This window comes from Colletes latitarsis, chromosome 9, assembly GCF_051014445.1.
Source record: "Colletes latitarsis isolate SP2378_abdomen chromosome 9, iyColLati1, whole genome shotgun sequence".
Taxonomy (NCBI): domain Eukaryota; kingdom Metazoa; phylum Arthropoda; class Insecta; order Hymenoptera; family Colletidae; genus Colletes; species Colletes latitarsis.
The window spans coordinates 32,572,817-32,588,294 of record NC_135142.1 but is presented as its reverse complement, the minus strand read 5'-3'; the positions used below and the strand labels follow the sequence as shown (position 1 = coordinate 32,588,294).

The 15,478-nt window shown below is 42.9% G+C and overlaps 2 protein-coding genes across 4 annotated transcripts; one reads left to right on the top strand and one right to left on the bottom strand.

Moving 5' to 3' along the window:
• Nucleotides 1-1,522: 1,522 nt before the first annotated feature.
• Nucleotides 1,523-12,778, top strand: LOC143345410 (protein croquemort). 3 transcript variants are annotated; one of them, XM_076772504.1, is made up of 10 exons: nt 1,523-1,540; nt 6,262-6,472; nt 7,254-7,420; nt 8,625-8,769; nt 9,165-9,368; nt 9,774-9,985; nt 10,296-10,704; nt 11,184-11,257; nt 11,353-11,572; nt 11,648-12,778. In XM_076772504.1, coding segments are annotated over exons 1-10 (1,818 nt in total). In that variant the 5' UTR covers nt 1,523-1,538; the 3' UTR covers nt 11,822-12,778. The 3 variants fall into 3 exon arrangements, with proteins under 3 accessions (XP_076628619.1, XP_076628621.1, XP_076628620.1); XM_076772505.1 differs by lacking the exon at nt 1,523-1,540 and adding an exon at nt 1,623-2,105; XM_076772506.1 differs by lacking the exon at nt 11,648-12,778 and having other exon boundaries at nt 11,184-11,261; nt 11,353-11,483.
• An 868-nt stretch (nt 12,779-13,646) lies between these two features.
• Nucleotides 13,647-15,040, bottom strand: LOC143345283 (vacuolar protein sorting-associated protein 28 homolog). The gene is made up of 3 exons (XM_076772251.1): nt 14,884-15,040; nt 14,446-14,686; nt 13,647-14,375 (listed from the first exon to the last, which is right to left on the bottom strand). Exons 2-3 carry the CDS (start codon nt 14,662-14,664, stop codon nt 13,956-13,958), a joined length of 639 nt encoding a protein of 212 aa, XP_076628366.1. The 5' UTR covers nt 14,665-14,686; nt 14,884-15,040; the 3' UTR covers nt 13,647-13,955.
• Nucleotides 15,041-15,478: the final 438 nt, after the last annotated feature.

Here is a 15,478-nt window from a genome sequence, read left to right as displayed (position 1 = left end):
TAAATGAAAATCGTTTTCGTATGGTTAGTTGAGATATCGTCGCAGTCGTTGGATTAGGTAAGATAACGCCACGTAACGGCCGCCGTTCATAAAGTTTCGAAAGTCGAGGCTCACTGGAGTTTAGAAACGATTAAAATTTTCGAATATCGAACTCGAGATCTCGAATTGTACGTTTAACGGGAAAGTGTTGATTCGTCTTCCATTCACTAGATATCAGCAAGTTTGAACAGTAGTGGCATTCCTTCGCTTATCTCGAACAAACAAGTCTACGATCGAGGTCTTGGTAGAATTCGATGTTTCTAGCTGTCTCGACGACGACTGAAAAATATTGGTGCTCGAACGCGCGAAACACTGGCACAACGGAAAAAGGTAAACGGAGCCTGGACGCGACACGCGAACGGATACTTGCGCCAACCCCCTTTGTTACGCTTACGAAATTAAAAAAAAATCAATATTAATAATATTTCGAAAGTATGAACCTTTGAGAATTGAGAAAATGAAAAGAGGTCGTTACTGCATATGTAACTAATATGCCTGGAAAAATTTGGCTAGAATATAATGGCGGGAACGTTGATGTTCTCGTTGGAAGTACGTCGTTGTTTGGTCGTCTGCAGTTCCAACGTGTAGCATTTTGATCGAAAGCATATTTTTCCTGGTGGAACGATATTGTAAATCGCCGCTTACTGTTCCACTTGTATCTTGGACCAAGGATTTGATGCTATTTTAAAAATAATGAATGTCGTAGTCGGAAAGATAACCATTGACCTCGTAGCTGTGGAATTGGCGCGCGGGTCGTTACGGCGAACCGTTGCGCAGAAATATGTCGAAAGAAAGCAGGAAATATGTATCGGTGAAATTTTTCGAGCTTATAGATAGAATGGTAGGTCTGGATTGGAATCGGAATTGCCGGGTGAATTAACCCAGACAGAAGCCACGTCCGAACGGCGTGGCGCGGCGATTCCGTTCGGTAACGAAGAGATGAACGGCTTCGAAGCAGAACGAGGGGTAGGGAGCCGAACACTTCTGAGGCTTGGTATGCCTCTATGTGGCTACCTGTCGCGAGTGCAACCCAGCACTGTCTCGGTACAGTCTCGGCCCAAGCACCTGTCGAGCCGCGCGCGATCATCAATGCAATTTTCCGACAAGTATAAAGCCATACCGTCGTCTTGACGAGAACCGGTTTACGGTTCTGACAGATCTTGTTTATTATTCGCATTACGTTACGCAATCGGGCGACGAACGGACTGAACTGTTTCCGATTCGCGATCGCGCCTGGAGAAGATGATCGTACTACCGACGAGAAATACCGTAGATGATTATAATAAGATTGATAATCGCGTGAAAAATTTCGGTAGGTGTTTGCGTTAAGTTGGAAAGTTGTTTTGGTTCGTGGCATCGTGGACACTTGAATGCTATCGCGTAAAAAATGAAAGACGTCGAGGTGATAATGAAAAACATTGGCAACGTAGACGACGCGGCAGGGTCAACGGGCGCGGGGTGCGCGAACATTGGCTCGATTCTTGAACGTCGCGTCGCAAATGTAAGTAGATATGGCGATAAAAGCCGAGAGTATCGTTATATTTAATATGATTCCGCATTCTCTTTGAACATTGTCGGAGGAACGTTTCCGGTCTCGCGGTGACGCGCGACACGTGTACAGATAACACGAGCACGTGTTGCGATTAAATCTCGACGCGAAGCGCCATCTGGGCCGCGTAAAAGATTCACGCAGCTCGTTAGGATGACCTTTCGAGCTCGTTGGAGTCGGAGCGTGCCTCGGACACGCCTCTCTCTCTCGAGAAAATCTTTCGACTGGTGTCCAAGGGGTAAAGTGGGATCAAGAGAGTCCGAAGAGGTAACCAAAGGAGGGAAAAATCTCCCCGAGTGGGGGGGATGCGACCAATAGAACACATTAGATGCAGCCTGTTGATTCATCGGACGCGGTAGTAACAGCCGCGCGCGCCGTACAGAGCGTTGGATGCGAGTCGCGAAGCGATACGTAAAACGTTTCGCCACGATTTCTATCGAGTTTTAATCGGTAATACCCAACTTCTCTAACCGAAGGAGGAAACTCGAGTCGTCCAGAAACACACGCTTAACAAAAAGTAAGTAAATACATACTCGCGCCGCTGCTACGTATCTAGTCGGTTTTAGTCGCACTCCACGTTTACGAAATCCGACCTACTCTAAACATTACGATTCGCCTCACCAACGTGTACTCGCCAATTTTACTTACACTTAATACAATTCTACGTATCTTTGATAAATTATTTTGAAAATGAGAGGGGAGCGAAACCTTCTCGCGGAGAAGCGACGGCTTTACGATACAAACAGCCCCCACCGCCTTTAATTTTCTCACCCTTTTGTCTGCTATAGTAGGTTTGAACAACTACAACAATCGAGTTTACACCACCGATTAGAGTAATTCAGAATTTTTTACGAAACGTACGCAATAATTCTTCTAGTATCTCTAGCGCATTAATATTATCCAACTGTTTTGCGCTCGATATAGTTGATATAGCAACAAGTTGAAACATCGATGCATACTCGAGAAAAGCATCTATCTATTACAATTCGTTCGACCAATACGAACCAATAAGAACCTATTATTCGATTCGGTCGTGAATCTCTGCAAGAAAATTAGGGTTGTTTTTTCTCTTCTTTACTAGAGACGGTCCATCGAAATGAAATCGTCGGAATGCGAATTATGTAGGTACTTGTTTGTCGCGTGGAAAACTTATCTTCGACAACTGCTTAAAATTAACGATTCGTTCGTTTCGTAGAGTCAACCAGATACATACTTAACTTGACGTTCAGGAATCGGGAATTCAGTTTAAATACGATTACAAGCAAACAGACATTCCGATTGCGCGCAATCTTTTGCCAAAAATTATCAATAGCGATAGATTAGAATCGATTTGTTTTAATGCCTGTCCTAGATCGACGAGTAATGTTCGCCTCACCGAAATTCTCCGTCTTGTAAATCGTTTAGCCCGATTTGTACGCGGATAATATTTGAACGGAGCTCGATGCTTCATCCCTGTATATAGTAGGTTGCGTAAAGATCGTTACCCGTGGATTAGCCTTCGATCGATTCGATACATATCGAATAAACAGGGAAAGGATTACGCGTTACGTTTAGTTACGGCGAAATGATCGTTTTATACGTACATACAGAAGCGTAAATAGAGTACGAATCGAGTTGAGCATCGTGTCGCGTTGCTAAATTCGTTGGACGCTCGAGTGATTCGTGTATAATAGAGACGTGTTGCGGTGACTTGCGCCGCGCCGTGATAAATAATAATGGAATGTTCATCGTTCGTTTAAACTGTTTATTATCACGAGTATGAATCGAATACGAAAGTGGATGGATACGAGTGGTTCGAGTATTGAAAACGTAAACGAGCCCTCTGCGGAGCTGCGTGGTCGAGGAAACAAACTGTTTAACCGCGATTGGCGGAGAAGGCTGCACGTAAAAAGCTGTCCGAAAGAGAATGATCTACGTATATGAAATATAATCGGTAAATATGTAGTTTGGTTAAATGTGCCGATCAATCGGGCATTCCGTATACCGAGTGCCAGATAAACGAAACGGAAGTGATAGTATGTATGTACCTACCATGTTGCGATGTCTGTTAATTTATTTTACTCGAAATGTTCTTTTTCTGGTATTATTTTTGAAATTCGACCTCGATGAGAATCTCGAACCACTCAATAATACTCGTATTATCAACGCCGGTAAATATTAACTAACAATACTATTCACCGTAAACGATCGAAATGCTAGAGTTCTTGTTAGGAAACGAAAACACCGTTTCTATCTAACAACGGCTCTTTTTTTAATGAAACATTTTTTTAGAAATTTAACCAAGCACTAGTCGACTAGTGTTTTAAAAGGTTATTTCGAGAAACGGGCCCAAGAGCCTCGCCAGCGTGCCAACTGAGGCTCGTAGAAAAAAGAAAAAAAAAAGATTAAGAACCACCGTTCTAAATCAGTGTACATACGTGTGCGTTGAAAAGCGATCGAGTCTCGGGACGGGTCACGATCGAGAAAAGATATCGAAAGGTGGCAAGGTATGTACACGGGTACAGTCGATTCCAAAGTACGTAATTAGAATAATAATTGGTTTTACAAAAGTATCACGAGTTACTAATTGTAAAAATAAAAATAACCAATAGGTTCTAACCGTAGTGTACGATATAATCCGGTTAACCAGCATCCCTCTGTGCATCGAATAAACCCCGCTCCGCGAGTTATACCCCGAAATGGGTTCGGGTTAGGATCCTTACGTTTCACGTTTATTCGAACAAACTCATTTTCTAGTAGCGCCGAACAAGAAATACAAGCTGTTTGATCGAATGCATATACATATATCAACGAACGTGGAGGATCAATTTCCAACAAGTGTGAGCTCGATACGAAATTAATCATTTATTATTTTCGCACTCTTGACCTCTCTATCTCGCTGACAATGTCGCTACAATGTTTCGATCGGACGGATCCTGGCTACTGGTTTTCGGGCTTGCAACGATACGATGTACATATGTATACATATGTATAGATCGTCGAGTTTAAAGTTGTGCCCTACGCCGCTTATCTATTGAAAACTATCGATGCAAACTAAAACCATATGTATGTATGTATATTCGTAAGCTAGCTTTTTACTGTTTCAGGCACACGATTTTAAAGGGGGAAAAACGAAATTGCACAGAATGTTTTTCTAATACATACATACATACTTGTATGTATAAGAAAAAAAGTGTAAAAAGAAAGGTTCGGTTCAATTATTCAACATAAAAGATGTATCAACTTGTTGAGGTAAGTAAGTTAAAAAATATCCCAGCATGCATAAAAAGCTAAAGAAAAAGTGGCACAGTTTTTTAACCCACCTAATCTGAAAGGATTTTATTCCACAGCTGCTGGCCGTTGTTCTACAAAGAACCCAGCAGTTTGCAAGGGATACGTTTTATCGAACCGTTACGTATTCATACGTATTTCCATACGGACTGCAACACATTTAAATAATTTGAATAAAATCACTGACATCGAGTAAAAAAGTAATCGATTTTACGCTCGATGTGAAATGAAATAAAACAGTAGCGCCGATAGTAACTAGATTATCTGAAAGTTTGTCTAAAAATGATCGTTAAGAATGAAAATATTTTCATAAAATTATAAATTGTATATTCCCCGTAAGTGCATATCGAAATATTTTTCCAGATATGTCATACTTTGTTATCCGCAAAGCCGAAAATTTGTATCGCTCGTCCGTTGTGTCGGGAAAAAGTTTAACCAAAGGTCAAAGGACTGTTCTGGTTAGCGGAAAACGTTTTCGTCGTTTTGTTGGAATCTGTTCTTCCGACGAAGCGATAAAGTGTTATCGTTTCCGTGGCTCGATCGGGAAGCGCGTCGAACGTGGGGATCTACTGCAACTACGGGAAAAGCTGCGTAGAAAAGTGTAACTGTACGACTGATTCCAATTGACGAACGCACAGTAAAAGTAAAAGAAAAAGCAAAGAAAAGTCGATTGTAATTTACAACTTGGCAAGAAAGGCGTTACACGTAGCGAAAAATAAAAAGGTAATAAACAGAATCGGTTGAAATCGGATTAGCAGAGCCGTTAGAGGGTGATCAAGACAGAACGTAGAGTTTTCTGATGTTTGCGCGAAAAGTTGGAACGAAGCGAACAAGGCTATAATAGGTAATCCGGTAGAGTAACCTGACAGTTTGGCGTATCTATGTATAACCCCGGGTTAACCAATCCATGAATGTAGTAGACTCGAAAGGAATACCGGCTCGCAGTTGCGCAGCCTAAAATGCGTGTGTACATATATTTACAATGATGACTTGGAGGGAAAGGTCGATATCAGTAATGGTTGCTTCATCGACCGGTCGGTCAACGATGACAACTACTACAACGGAGACGACTCTATTTGTATGAATGGGGCAGATAGAGCCTTGACTGTAAACATAGACGGGATTATCACGGCGGTGGTATTCCTTTCGAGTATACTGGCAGAAGAATCACTCTGTATTTGTACATGTACATTATAGGTATAGATGTTTCAAACAGTTCCTATTACGATGAAAAAAAAAAGGAACGACGATCCTATCTACGAGGATAGGGGTCGTACGAGGTAGTGGTCGTTAAAGGAATCGAAGACGACGTAACACGTAGTAGACATATTTCCTCGACGATGATTCTGCGCGGGGCAATATTTTCAAATGTTACTATAACCATGGTTGGTCTGGCTGTTTAGGTTAGAGCACGCGGGCCACACGACGAGTATTCGCGTCGAGGACACGCATGCTGAGCAGACGAAGAGCAACGCGTATGCAGAAGATCACACCACCATGAGACCTTGGGCCAATAAGTCCGTTTGCCTCGGCCTCCTTGGCCTGTTCCTGATCGTTTTCGGCACGTGTCTGTACTTGTTTTGGCCGGCACTATTTCATTACTTTCTCCAGAAGGTACGAAACAAAGAAGAGAACGCGACGATTTCTTGTAATTTTTCGCGCGATCCACCGAGCCAGAAATCATTCGATTGCATACACGACATTATATTTTATTTCCAAATAAAATTGCTGCACTCGACCAGTAAAATCCTGTAGAAATAACCGCGATAATTAGGACGTTAGGTGTCCCGATTCTCGCGTGAAACGAAAGAAACGACAGCGTGACAGTAATCAAGTCGGTAGTGTCGTTTAGGTAATTTCGCGACATCGCGGACAAAGACGAAACGAATCCTAGTCGGTTGTCTCGCTCGCGTCTCGCCACTGTTCTCGTCACGATTGGAAAAGTGGTTGATCGTTTTAGTTGCTTGCGCGCTGAACGAACAATTTCTCGTCGTGGACAAAAACACTTTCGTGACACCGCTCGGATCGATGGAAACAACTTTTGATTGATTATTTTTTATAGGCTAAATAGGATAAAAAAGAAGAAAAAACGAAAGTGTGAGGTTTGTCAACAAGATTACATGTATGTATGCATGTATGTATGCATGTGTGTAGGTATGTGTATGTAGTTGGTTACTCGGGGCGTAGGATAATCTTGACGGTGTCCTCGGGTTCGTTCGACGGAAGAACCGAAGCCCGGTAAAGCATTCCAAGCGTGAAATTTCAAATGTTTCGAGGCAGCACGAGCGAGCGTATGTATCGATATCAGTAGGAAAGGATGACTCGACGGAAAAAATTAGGTCGGTTTCGATAACTTTCGATGGTACGTGTAACATTTGCACGTTTTATTCGACAGGAATTGCCGTTGACGCCGACGTCGAAAGCGTTCGAGGTGTGGAACGATACGAGCAGCCTACCGCCCATGTATTTAAAAATTCGTTTCTTCAACTGGACCAATCCGGAGGAATTGACGATTCGAGGAAAAAAGCCGATTCTCGACCAAGTTGGCCCCTACGTGTTTCGGTATGTAAGATTTTCCGATTTTCCGATTTTCCGATTTTACCCGAGTTGACATTACCTTCGATGAGAGAAAAATAGAATAGGAAACGTTGACGCGATGCGACGCAATATTCGTAAATACGTAATAACGGCGCGGCGTGTTTCATGACGCGCGGGAAATAAAACACAGTACGTTCGAGCTCGAGTATCAATTAGCTGTCGGACTGTGTTCGAGGTTTCGATCCGCGTCACGAAAATCGAGGACTCGTCGGGGAAAAAGGTCGTTGCAGTCGATGTGGAAACTCTTGCGTAACGATGAATTTTTGCTCGATGCAATCTGTTTGCGATTACAATACGAATCGCAAAAATGATCGAGATCGACGCGACGGATCAAAAACGTGTACACCGTCGCGTCGCCTACATCTCGAAGCCGTTCGAAACACGATTCACACGACGATGCATCGTCTCGCGACTACCGGACGAGTCTGTTCGACCCTTCCACGAGGCTATTCCTAATAGACTCTCTAATCACCGATAAGAAGCCACGGTTGACCTCACGATATTGACATATTAACGATCGAGTGAAACGTGTCTCGGTCGAGTAACAACGTCGACGTAGGTGGTTCAAAGGTTGTACAAGATAATTGGTTAATTAATTAGTTTCTTGCTGCTCGGGAACCTTTCTTCATCGACGACGCGTTCCTTTTTTTCGTCTCGTCTCGTCTCGTTCGATCGTCATCGTTTGTAAATTAGGGTTTGCGATTCGGATCGCAGCGCGGCGTTCGTTTAATCTCAAGACCCAAGGCAGTTACGCAAGGAAACGATTGCGATGGTAACTCGTAAGGGAACATTAGACGCGCCGCGAGGAACTTCCGTACGGTTACCGATCGACAATTGTCGCGTCAAATCTAATCAACGAGACACGTACGGATCTTAGAGTATCGAATCACGGTTCTCCGATCGGCTAATTGGACCTCGCTACTGGACAACAGATTCGAAAGGACGACCCCCTTAATTGCATGCTGCGCGGTTTGTTCGTGTAATTTCGGCTGATTTCCGTCGACGAACGCGCATGCGATTCCACGGTGTTCGAACAGCGAGCGCATCGCGATAGATTTCAATCTATCCCCACTTTAGGTGTAAAATAGAGGGGAATAGGCGGTGGTAAGTTAGTGCTGGTCGTAACGGTGCCGTTTTCACGATTCACGCGCGTACGTTTAAATTTCAGGGAAATCCGAGAAAAGGTGAACGTGACGTTTCATCCAGAGAACCAAACGGTTAGCTATTTTCTTCGACGATGGTGGTTCTTCGAGCCGAACTTGACCAATGGCTCCTTGGACGACATCATCACGCAATTAAATACCGTTGCGATCGTGAGTAAACCGTTGTATTTACAAAGGAGCTCGTAACCGATCCAATTACTATTTCAAACTAATCGTTTGTCGCTTTTTTCTGACAATTATTTTTACTCGTATCGTAGATTCGGTATAGATTTTACATCCTCGATCCTTACTGTCCCTCGTATACGGAACGGAATAGCGATGAAAATCGATCGGTTCGATCGGTAGATTTATGTGAAAGTGACCGTTGTAATTGTGGTTCCTCCGACCAGGGAGCAAAATGTTTATTATATTGTCAAGATAGGGATTACGGATCAGGGGAAACCAAGACTCAGGCCCCTTGTCCGATTTAAGAAAAAAGCCTAGTCACTCGATGGAGAATAGTCACTCGATGTCGCGCAAACTAATCGTTTCTACTCGCGTTTCAGTCCGCAAAGCACAAGGTACGATACTGGGAGGAAGTGCTGCAAAGTTCTCTCTCGTTCATGCTATCCTCTTCGAAGGTACACACCACGAAAACGGTGAACGAGCTGCTGTTCACCGGATACGACGACCCGCTGATCAAATTAGGAAGATTGATGGGTATGGGAGTGGACGTACCACCGTTTGACAAGTTTGGTTGGTTTTACATGGTAGGTCGTAATATTGTTTATTTAATCGCGATCTTATAATATTATAATAGACGCGTGTGACTCGCGCTGTCCTAGCAACGGCATTACGGGTCGACGATAAATTATTCGCAGCAAGACTTAAATTGGTACTGAATAGGACAGGTCGCGCGTAGGTCGCTGAATGACGAATGAAAAGCAACGGGAGAGCATATTATGTATTAATTCGTTAGGTCGCGCGTGCAATGAAACGTTGGCTAGCCTTTCTTCCCGTGCAATGTAAATCGGTGATGGCTCGCCTCGTTCTATCGTCGATCGATAATTGCACGTTTCACCATATGTAGATATCTAGGTGTAAGAGGATCATGGCTGGCGCGAAAGAATCGGATTCGATCGTGGCTGGTTCTCGATATCGTTTACTTATTCCAGAGAAACGGCTCTACGATGTTCGATGGTCATTACAACATGGACACGGGTGTCGGCGACATAGGTGAATTCGGTGTACTGCGCAAATGGAATTACAAGGATACGACCAGATTCTTTAAGAGCCCGTGCAACGTCGTGGAAGGAAGCGCCGGAGAGTTTTGGCCACCGTATCGGCAAAAAGACGAAATCGTCCTGTTCAGCGGTGATTTGTGCAGGTCGGTGGGGTTCGAAACGCGCGGACGATTTCTAATTAGAGTGTTGTATGGAACCCTGTCGCCGAACCTCGGACGATCTTAATTCCCAAGTTAGCTCGTTAACCTTCGACACACGTAAATTGGATCGTCCGGTCATCGGTTGTTGCGCGACCGACGCGACGATACGGTTTTTCCGTGGGTGGACCGCACGATAGATAAGTCAAGATATCGCGTCTTTCCGTAGGACGCGACGGCACTCGAATAACACAAGATTCTCGCGACAACGATACCTTTTCATCTTCGTATCGATTTATCTCGCGTGTATTTCCAGACCGTTAACGTACGAGTACGCGCACTCGACTTATCACATGGGTGTAAAGGGTTACCGGTACGTTCTCGGCGATAAAACGTTAGGCAACGACACACGGAGACGTTATCCTCACGAACAGGCCAAGTACATCGAGCAAACTACCACTACCGAAGACTTTTTCCAAGCCGAACACTCGGCAGAGGTCACGGATTCGCCGGACGAGGATCCTGACCTTGTAAACGTAGGCAATTGCTTTTGCAACGGGAAATGCACTCCCGCGGGACTGATGAACGTCAGCGCCTGTCGTTACGGCGCACCGGTGTTTGTCAGCTTGCCGCACTTCCACAAAGCGGATCCTGGTCTCAGGGACAGGTTCGTAGGATTGGATCCTAACGAGCAACAACACGATTTCTCCATTACCCTGGAACCGGTGAGTGTGCGCCGTTTTTATGCGTGCAAACTTTCTATCGCGATCACTTTTACGCCCGCTATTCGTTATGCCACCTGTTACCGACCAACCTCTCCAAATACCTTCAAACATTTTTCATCAAACAATCCTTCTTTAATCTCATAATCGATCTATACCAATGGAAAGCATAATGTATAGCGTTTAGATTACTTGATCGACATTATCGGATGACAAAATCCTGATAATTAACCACATTAGTAATAACAGAATTAATATATCCGTGCTGTTTCGGAATATCTACCTACGTTCATTTTCGATTCATTTTCGGCGTAATGTTTTCTATACTGATGGCTCATTCACGGTACGTATACAAGGAAAAAGTAATCGGAGAGTGTTTGGAAATGCGTTTAAAACGTTCGTTGATTGATCGCTCGGTCGAATAAACTATCCGAATCCGATTGATATCCAAATGTTGGATAACGAATGGATCTTATTCGCAGACAACGGGCATTCCCCTAAAAGTCTCGGCAAATATGCAGCTGAACGTGCTTCTGGAACCATCAAAGACCGTGTCGTAAGTACGTCTCGGACGATCGAATAACATCATCGTCTAACTAAAACGTTCTTTACCGATCGAACCGTCTCTACTCAGGAAAAACTCCTCTTTAGGCTTTTCAAACAGGTTCCGAGCATTTACTTCCCGGTGATGTGGTTCTCGTTGGAGGTCGAAGCTACCGAAAAGTTTGTCGGCGACCTAAGAAGGTTGCTGTCGCTGTCGGACGTATTCCTGTACGCCGGTGCGATTCTGATTCTCGCGGGATTTCTCGTAATCTTTGCACTGATGTTGCTCTATCTATTGAACAAACAACGAGGAGCGAGATCGATGGTCGTTAGTATCGTACCTTTCGATTTTTCCTCACGCTGATTTCGATTCGTCGCCACTGATTCGATGACAATTTTACAGAATGGAAAATCGGCTACGATATCCTCGTCGACCGGAGACAAATCAGAGTTGATGTACGTGGACAAAAACGCGTGCAACGAGGACGGTAACGCGAGAAACGATCGTAGGCTGTATCCAAGTTCGATCGAGTGTTTCAACATGGATCTGCAATCGAAGCTTCAGCATCGAAAGTAGAGAAAGAAAGCAGGCGAGATCGATCCCCATCTCTTGGACTTGGACTTGGACGCGATGCGACGATCGGTTCGGTTCGGTTCGGTTCGGTTCCCGAACAAACGATCGACTTTCGATTTTCGTTAACGTTCTGCGAGATGGAATATAATATTGCGTTTCTTCTAATTTAGATCGATCGATTTCCAACGTAACGCGCGTCTCGATAATTCGAAACTGCGTTGCCTGTGCATGCGTGCGCGCGCGTGTGTGCGCGCGCGTGTGTAACGAAAAAATCGATGAAATTTAAGACTGACGAAAGCGACAAACGTAACCGAACGAAGCTTTAATTAGTGTCTACATATAGATCGAATGGTTACGAGGCGTGAACGAGCGAGTATTCGTCGACGGGTAATTGGAAAAGAAAAACGGATCGACCGATACGCTTGTTCCACAAGCGAAAACTGACGTTCGCTTCTCGCAACGAGTCAACTAGAATACTTGAACGGGACCAACGAAATACGCGTTTAAAATAGATTTAAACGACCAATTGCATCGATTCTAACGAGGTGTTGAGTTCTTTTTACCAGACACGCTGCTGTCGGGTCAAACATTACCGCATAATCGTCCACGTCAGCAAACTCTTGCTTCGAAACGTATCAACGATTGCGATCGACACTTTTAATAGCGCGACTCACGCGTTAAGATTACCGCGTTCAGTAGGTAGAATATCCTATTTACAATCTTACTTGCGCTTTGTTTATTTTCAAGGCTTGGCGGGGATGCCACAGTGACGCGATTACCGCTACGAAAAGACTTTGGTCGCTGAGATTTGATCGAGTACTCTTATTACGCAGCTACGTATACTCCTATTTCGTGTTTACGTTTAAACATGAGATACAAAATACGGTGAATGGTTGCGGTCATCCTAAAAGCGTACGATTTTATATTGTATTTAAATAATAATTATCTATTATTTTATTATACATTTTCTCGTTTCTACGACGCAAATGCGCAAATCATTTCCTTCCATCTAATTTTATCGACGCCTCCATTTCCTCTAGTTTCAACCAAGATGGAACAGTTTCAAATAAGAAACTCGCACTCGCTGGAATTATATTCGAAATTACCGTCCATTCCTACGAAACTGCATCACGGATGCGATTCTTCATATTTTTTAACGGAATAAAAGCTGTATAAATAGTCCAGAATTGTGCATCGATCGATTAAGAGTGCTGGTCCCCAGTGGTCACAGCGTTCCACGAATGGCCTGGCTTAGGGCCACTATCAAAATCGTATGCAAATCGGATTTTTCAGCTGTTTCGAAAGCAAGAAAGAAAGACTCACATTCGCCTTCTTTCTGTCCAAACCGCTTAAGCTCACCTACACATGGCTGTGGATTGGTGTGCGTAAATGGAGGGGTAAGCTTACTTTGGGTATGAATCATGCCGTCTGATAACACTGCTATGAATCAATTTTTACATTTATCAAGACACATACGTATTACTAATTTTCTATTCGTTAATACGTGTATTTTTCTCCATCAGTTCGAACAATTGCCATACCGAGCGAAACGTCCTCGTAACGTCTGTGTAAATAAATACCTACATGCGAGTTGAAATTCATTTCGAAATCTGTTGACACGAAAATGGTAATAACGGAAATTGGATCTACTCGTATAGCTCGTCTGTATGCTACTTATCTTGCGATCATAGACGAGAAATACGCTGAACAATATAGTATCGACATAGTAATTCGTTTCAAGTGTTTCCTCGTCTTATTAAAACGCATTCGCACAATTCTGTCAAGTTTAACACTAATCGAGGGAAAAGAACAATTCTTGATAAGCACCTACGATTAATTTTATTCTTTTAATCGATATTGTATATACACTGGATATTACACTTAACAATTCACCGCGTAGACACGTTTTACAAAGAATCGCGTATAAAATAGTCGCCTCTGTGCATAGTTCTTTTCATTTATACATATAACTATATTCGAACGCATATAATACAATAACGTTTTACGCAGAAACCAAAGTAACAGCACTGTGGAACCTTGGGCTGTATTGCCCGCGAGTGATATTAAAGGAACGACCGGTGGTACGAGATAGAATATAATCTGTGTCGCGCGTTTCAACGCAACTAAACTATCGAGCTTAGGAATTGTGTAATGTATTATTGAAAGCATTGTACGAAGTTTCCAAGTCAAAAATCAATTGTCTTACCTGCGTTTCGGATAACTCGTCGGACGCGGACATGTTATTAAGAGTTTGCAGCCACTCTGCAACTTTTTCTTTTCCATCAAAATCGCTTGGCAGTATACTGAGACGATTCATAGTATCCACCAAGTCCCTTAGATCTGGATGCAGCTGATCCATAGCTTTGATTCCCAGTCGTAATTTATCCATTATTGTAATGAATAATTCTACGATATCTGCGATACATTTGGACGTGTTGCCTTTATCGTCCTTTATCGTGATCGGTCTATCCTCCTTGATCCTTTCCAGTGCAGCTGGACAATCCAAACGAAATACCCTAGCAAAAGCATCTATGGTAGGGAACTGATCGCTTTGCACCTAAACAAAAAGAAAGAAAAATTATAGTTAGAAAACTATTCCCATAAGGATCGTCGGTAGCGGAAAGTACCTGTTTGAAAGCTGCTTTGTATTGCACCAGTAGCTTGCTGCAAGCAGCTGTGTATTCTTTAGGAGTCACGCAATCTCTGATGTAAGCTTTTTCCAAGTGTTGTAAAGTATTTACAACGGCATACAAATCAGCCTGGTTGTCATGTTTTTCTCTTTCCCTGGCATTCTTGTACAGCTTCACTTCTTCGTAAAGTTCCGGTCGATCTTGAGCTATTGACATTATTATTCACAGGTCCAGCGTTCTAAAATCCAAACGTTTCAGGTTAGGTATATACCACCGACAATAAGTAGTGTAAAAACCTCTAAGGAAATAAATTACTATGGCACAACTATTAAATAATGGAACACCTCGGTAAATAGTATATACTTAATGACATGTAAAGTATCGAACAATAGGATAACATTTCTATAAATTAGTAATATGAATTCGATTATGTACCTTTCTATTTATTATGTTTCTTCAAACTAAGGAATAACCGTAAAACTTGCATAGAAACAGTTGTATTTGCAAAAATTAAACAAACTTTTTGATAGACTGACGTAGTACCACAGACGATGCATACGAATAGACCTTACAACTTATGGACTGAAAGTGGCCCAATCTGACTGACATACCGACCTGACAATTCAGGGGTGACTTTAACGACCTCTTCTCACGAATGGCGGTCAGTTGAGAAACTATTCACTGAATTAGTATTGATGTAAAGGCTGTAAACAGCTGTAGTGCTTGCGTAAATACACGTGAGTTGACTATGGAAGGGATTAAAATTCATTTCTGAATCTGTTGGTAACGTTTGCGAGTTACACGAAAATGGTAATAACAGAAATTGGATCTCGTCTTTGACAATACTCTAGAATCTTTGATGAATCAATGAGAATGAAAACTAATCTAGCGAATATTTATAATGACCTATGCAAAGCGGATCGCAGCCAATTTGCTAATATTATTTAGCTTTTAATTAATAATTGCATTACCCAGCTAAGAGCGATACGATTATTAATTAAACGGTAAATAATATTACCCAGGTCTCACC

Coding starts and splice junctions, on each gene's coding strand:
- LOC143345410 (XM_076772504.1), top strand. Junction 10,705..11,183: donor TCTCCATTACCCTGGAACCG/GTGAGTGTGCGC, acceptor TCTTATTCGCAG/ACAACGGGCATTCCCCTAAA. Junction 11,258..11,352: donor GAACCATCAAAGACCGTGTC/GTAAGTACGTCT, acceptor ACTCCTCTTTAG/GCTTTTCAAACAGGTTCCGA.
- LOC143345283 (XM_076772251.1), bottom strand. CDS start 14,664: ATGTCAATAGCTCAAGATCGACCGGAACTTTACGAAGAAGTGAAGCTG. Junction 14,376..14,445: donor ACAAAGCAGCTTTCAAACAG/GTACTTTCCGCT, acceptor CTTTTTGTTTAG/GTGCAAAGCGATCAGTTCCC.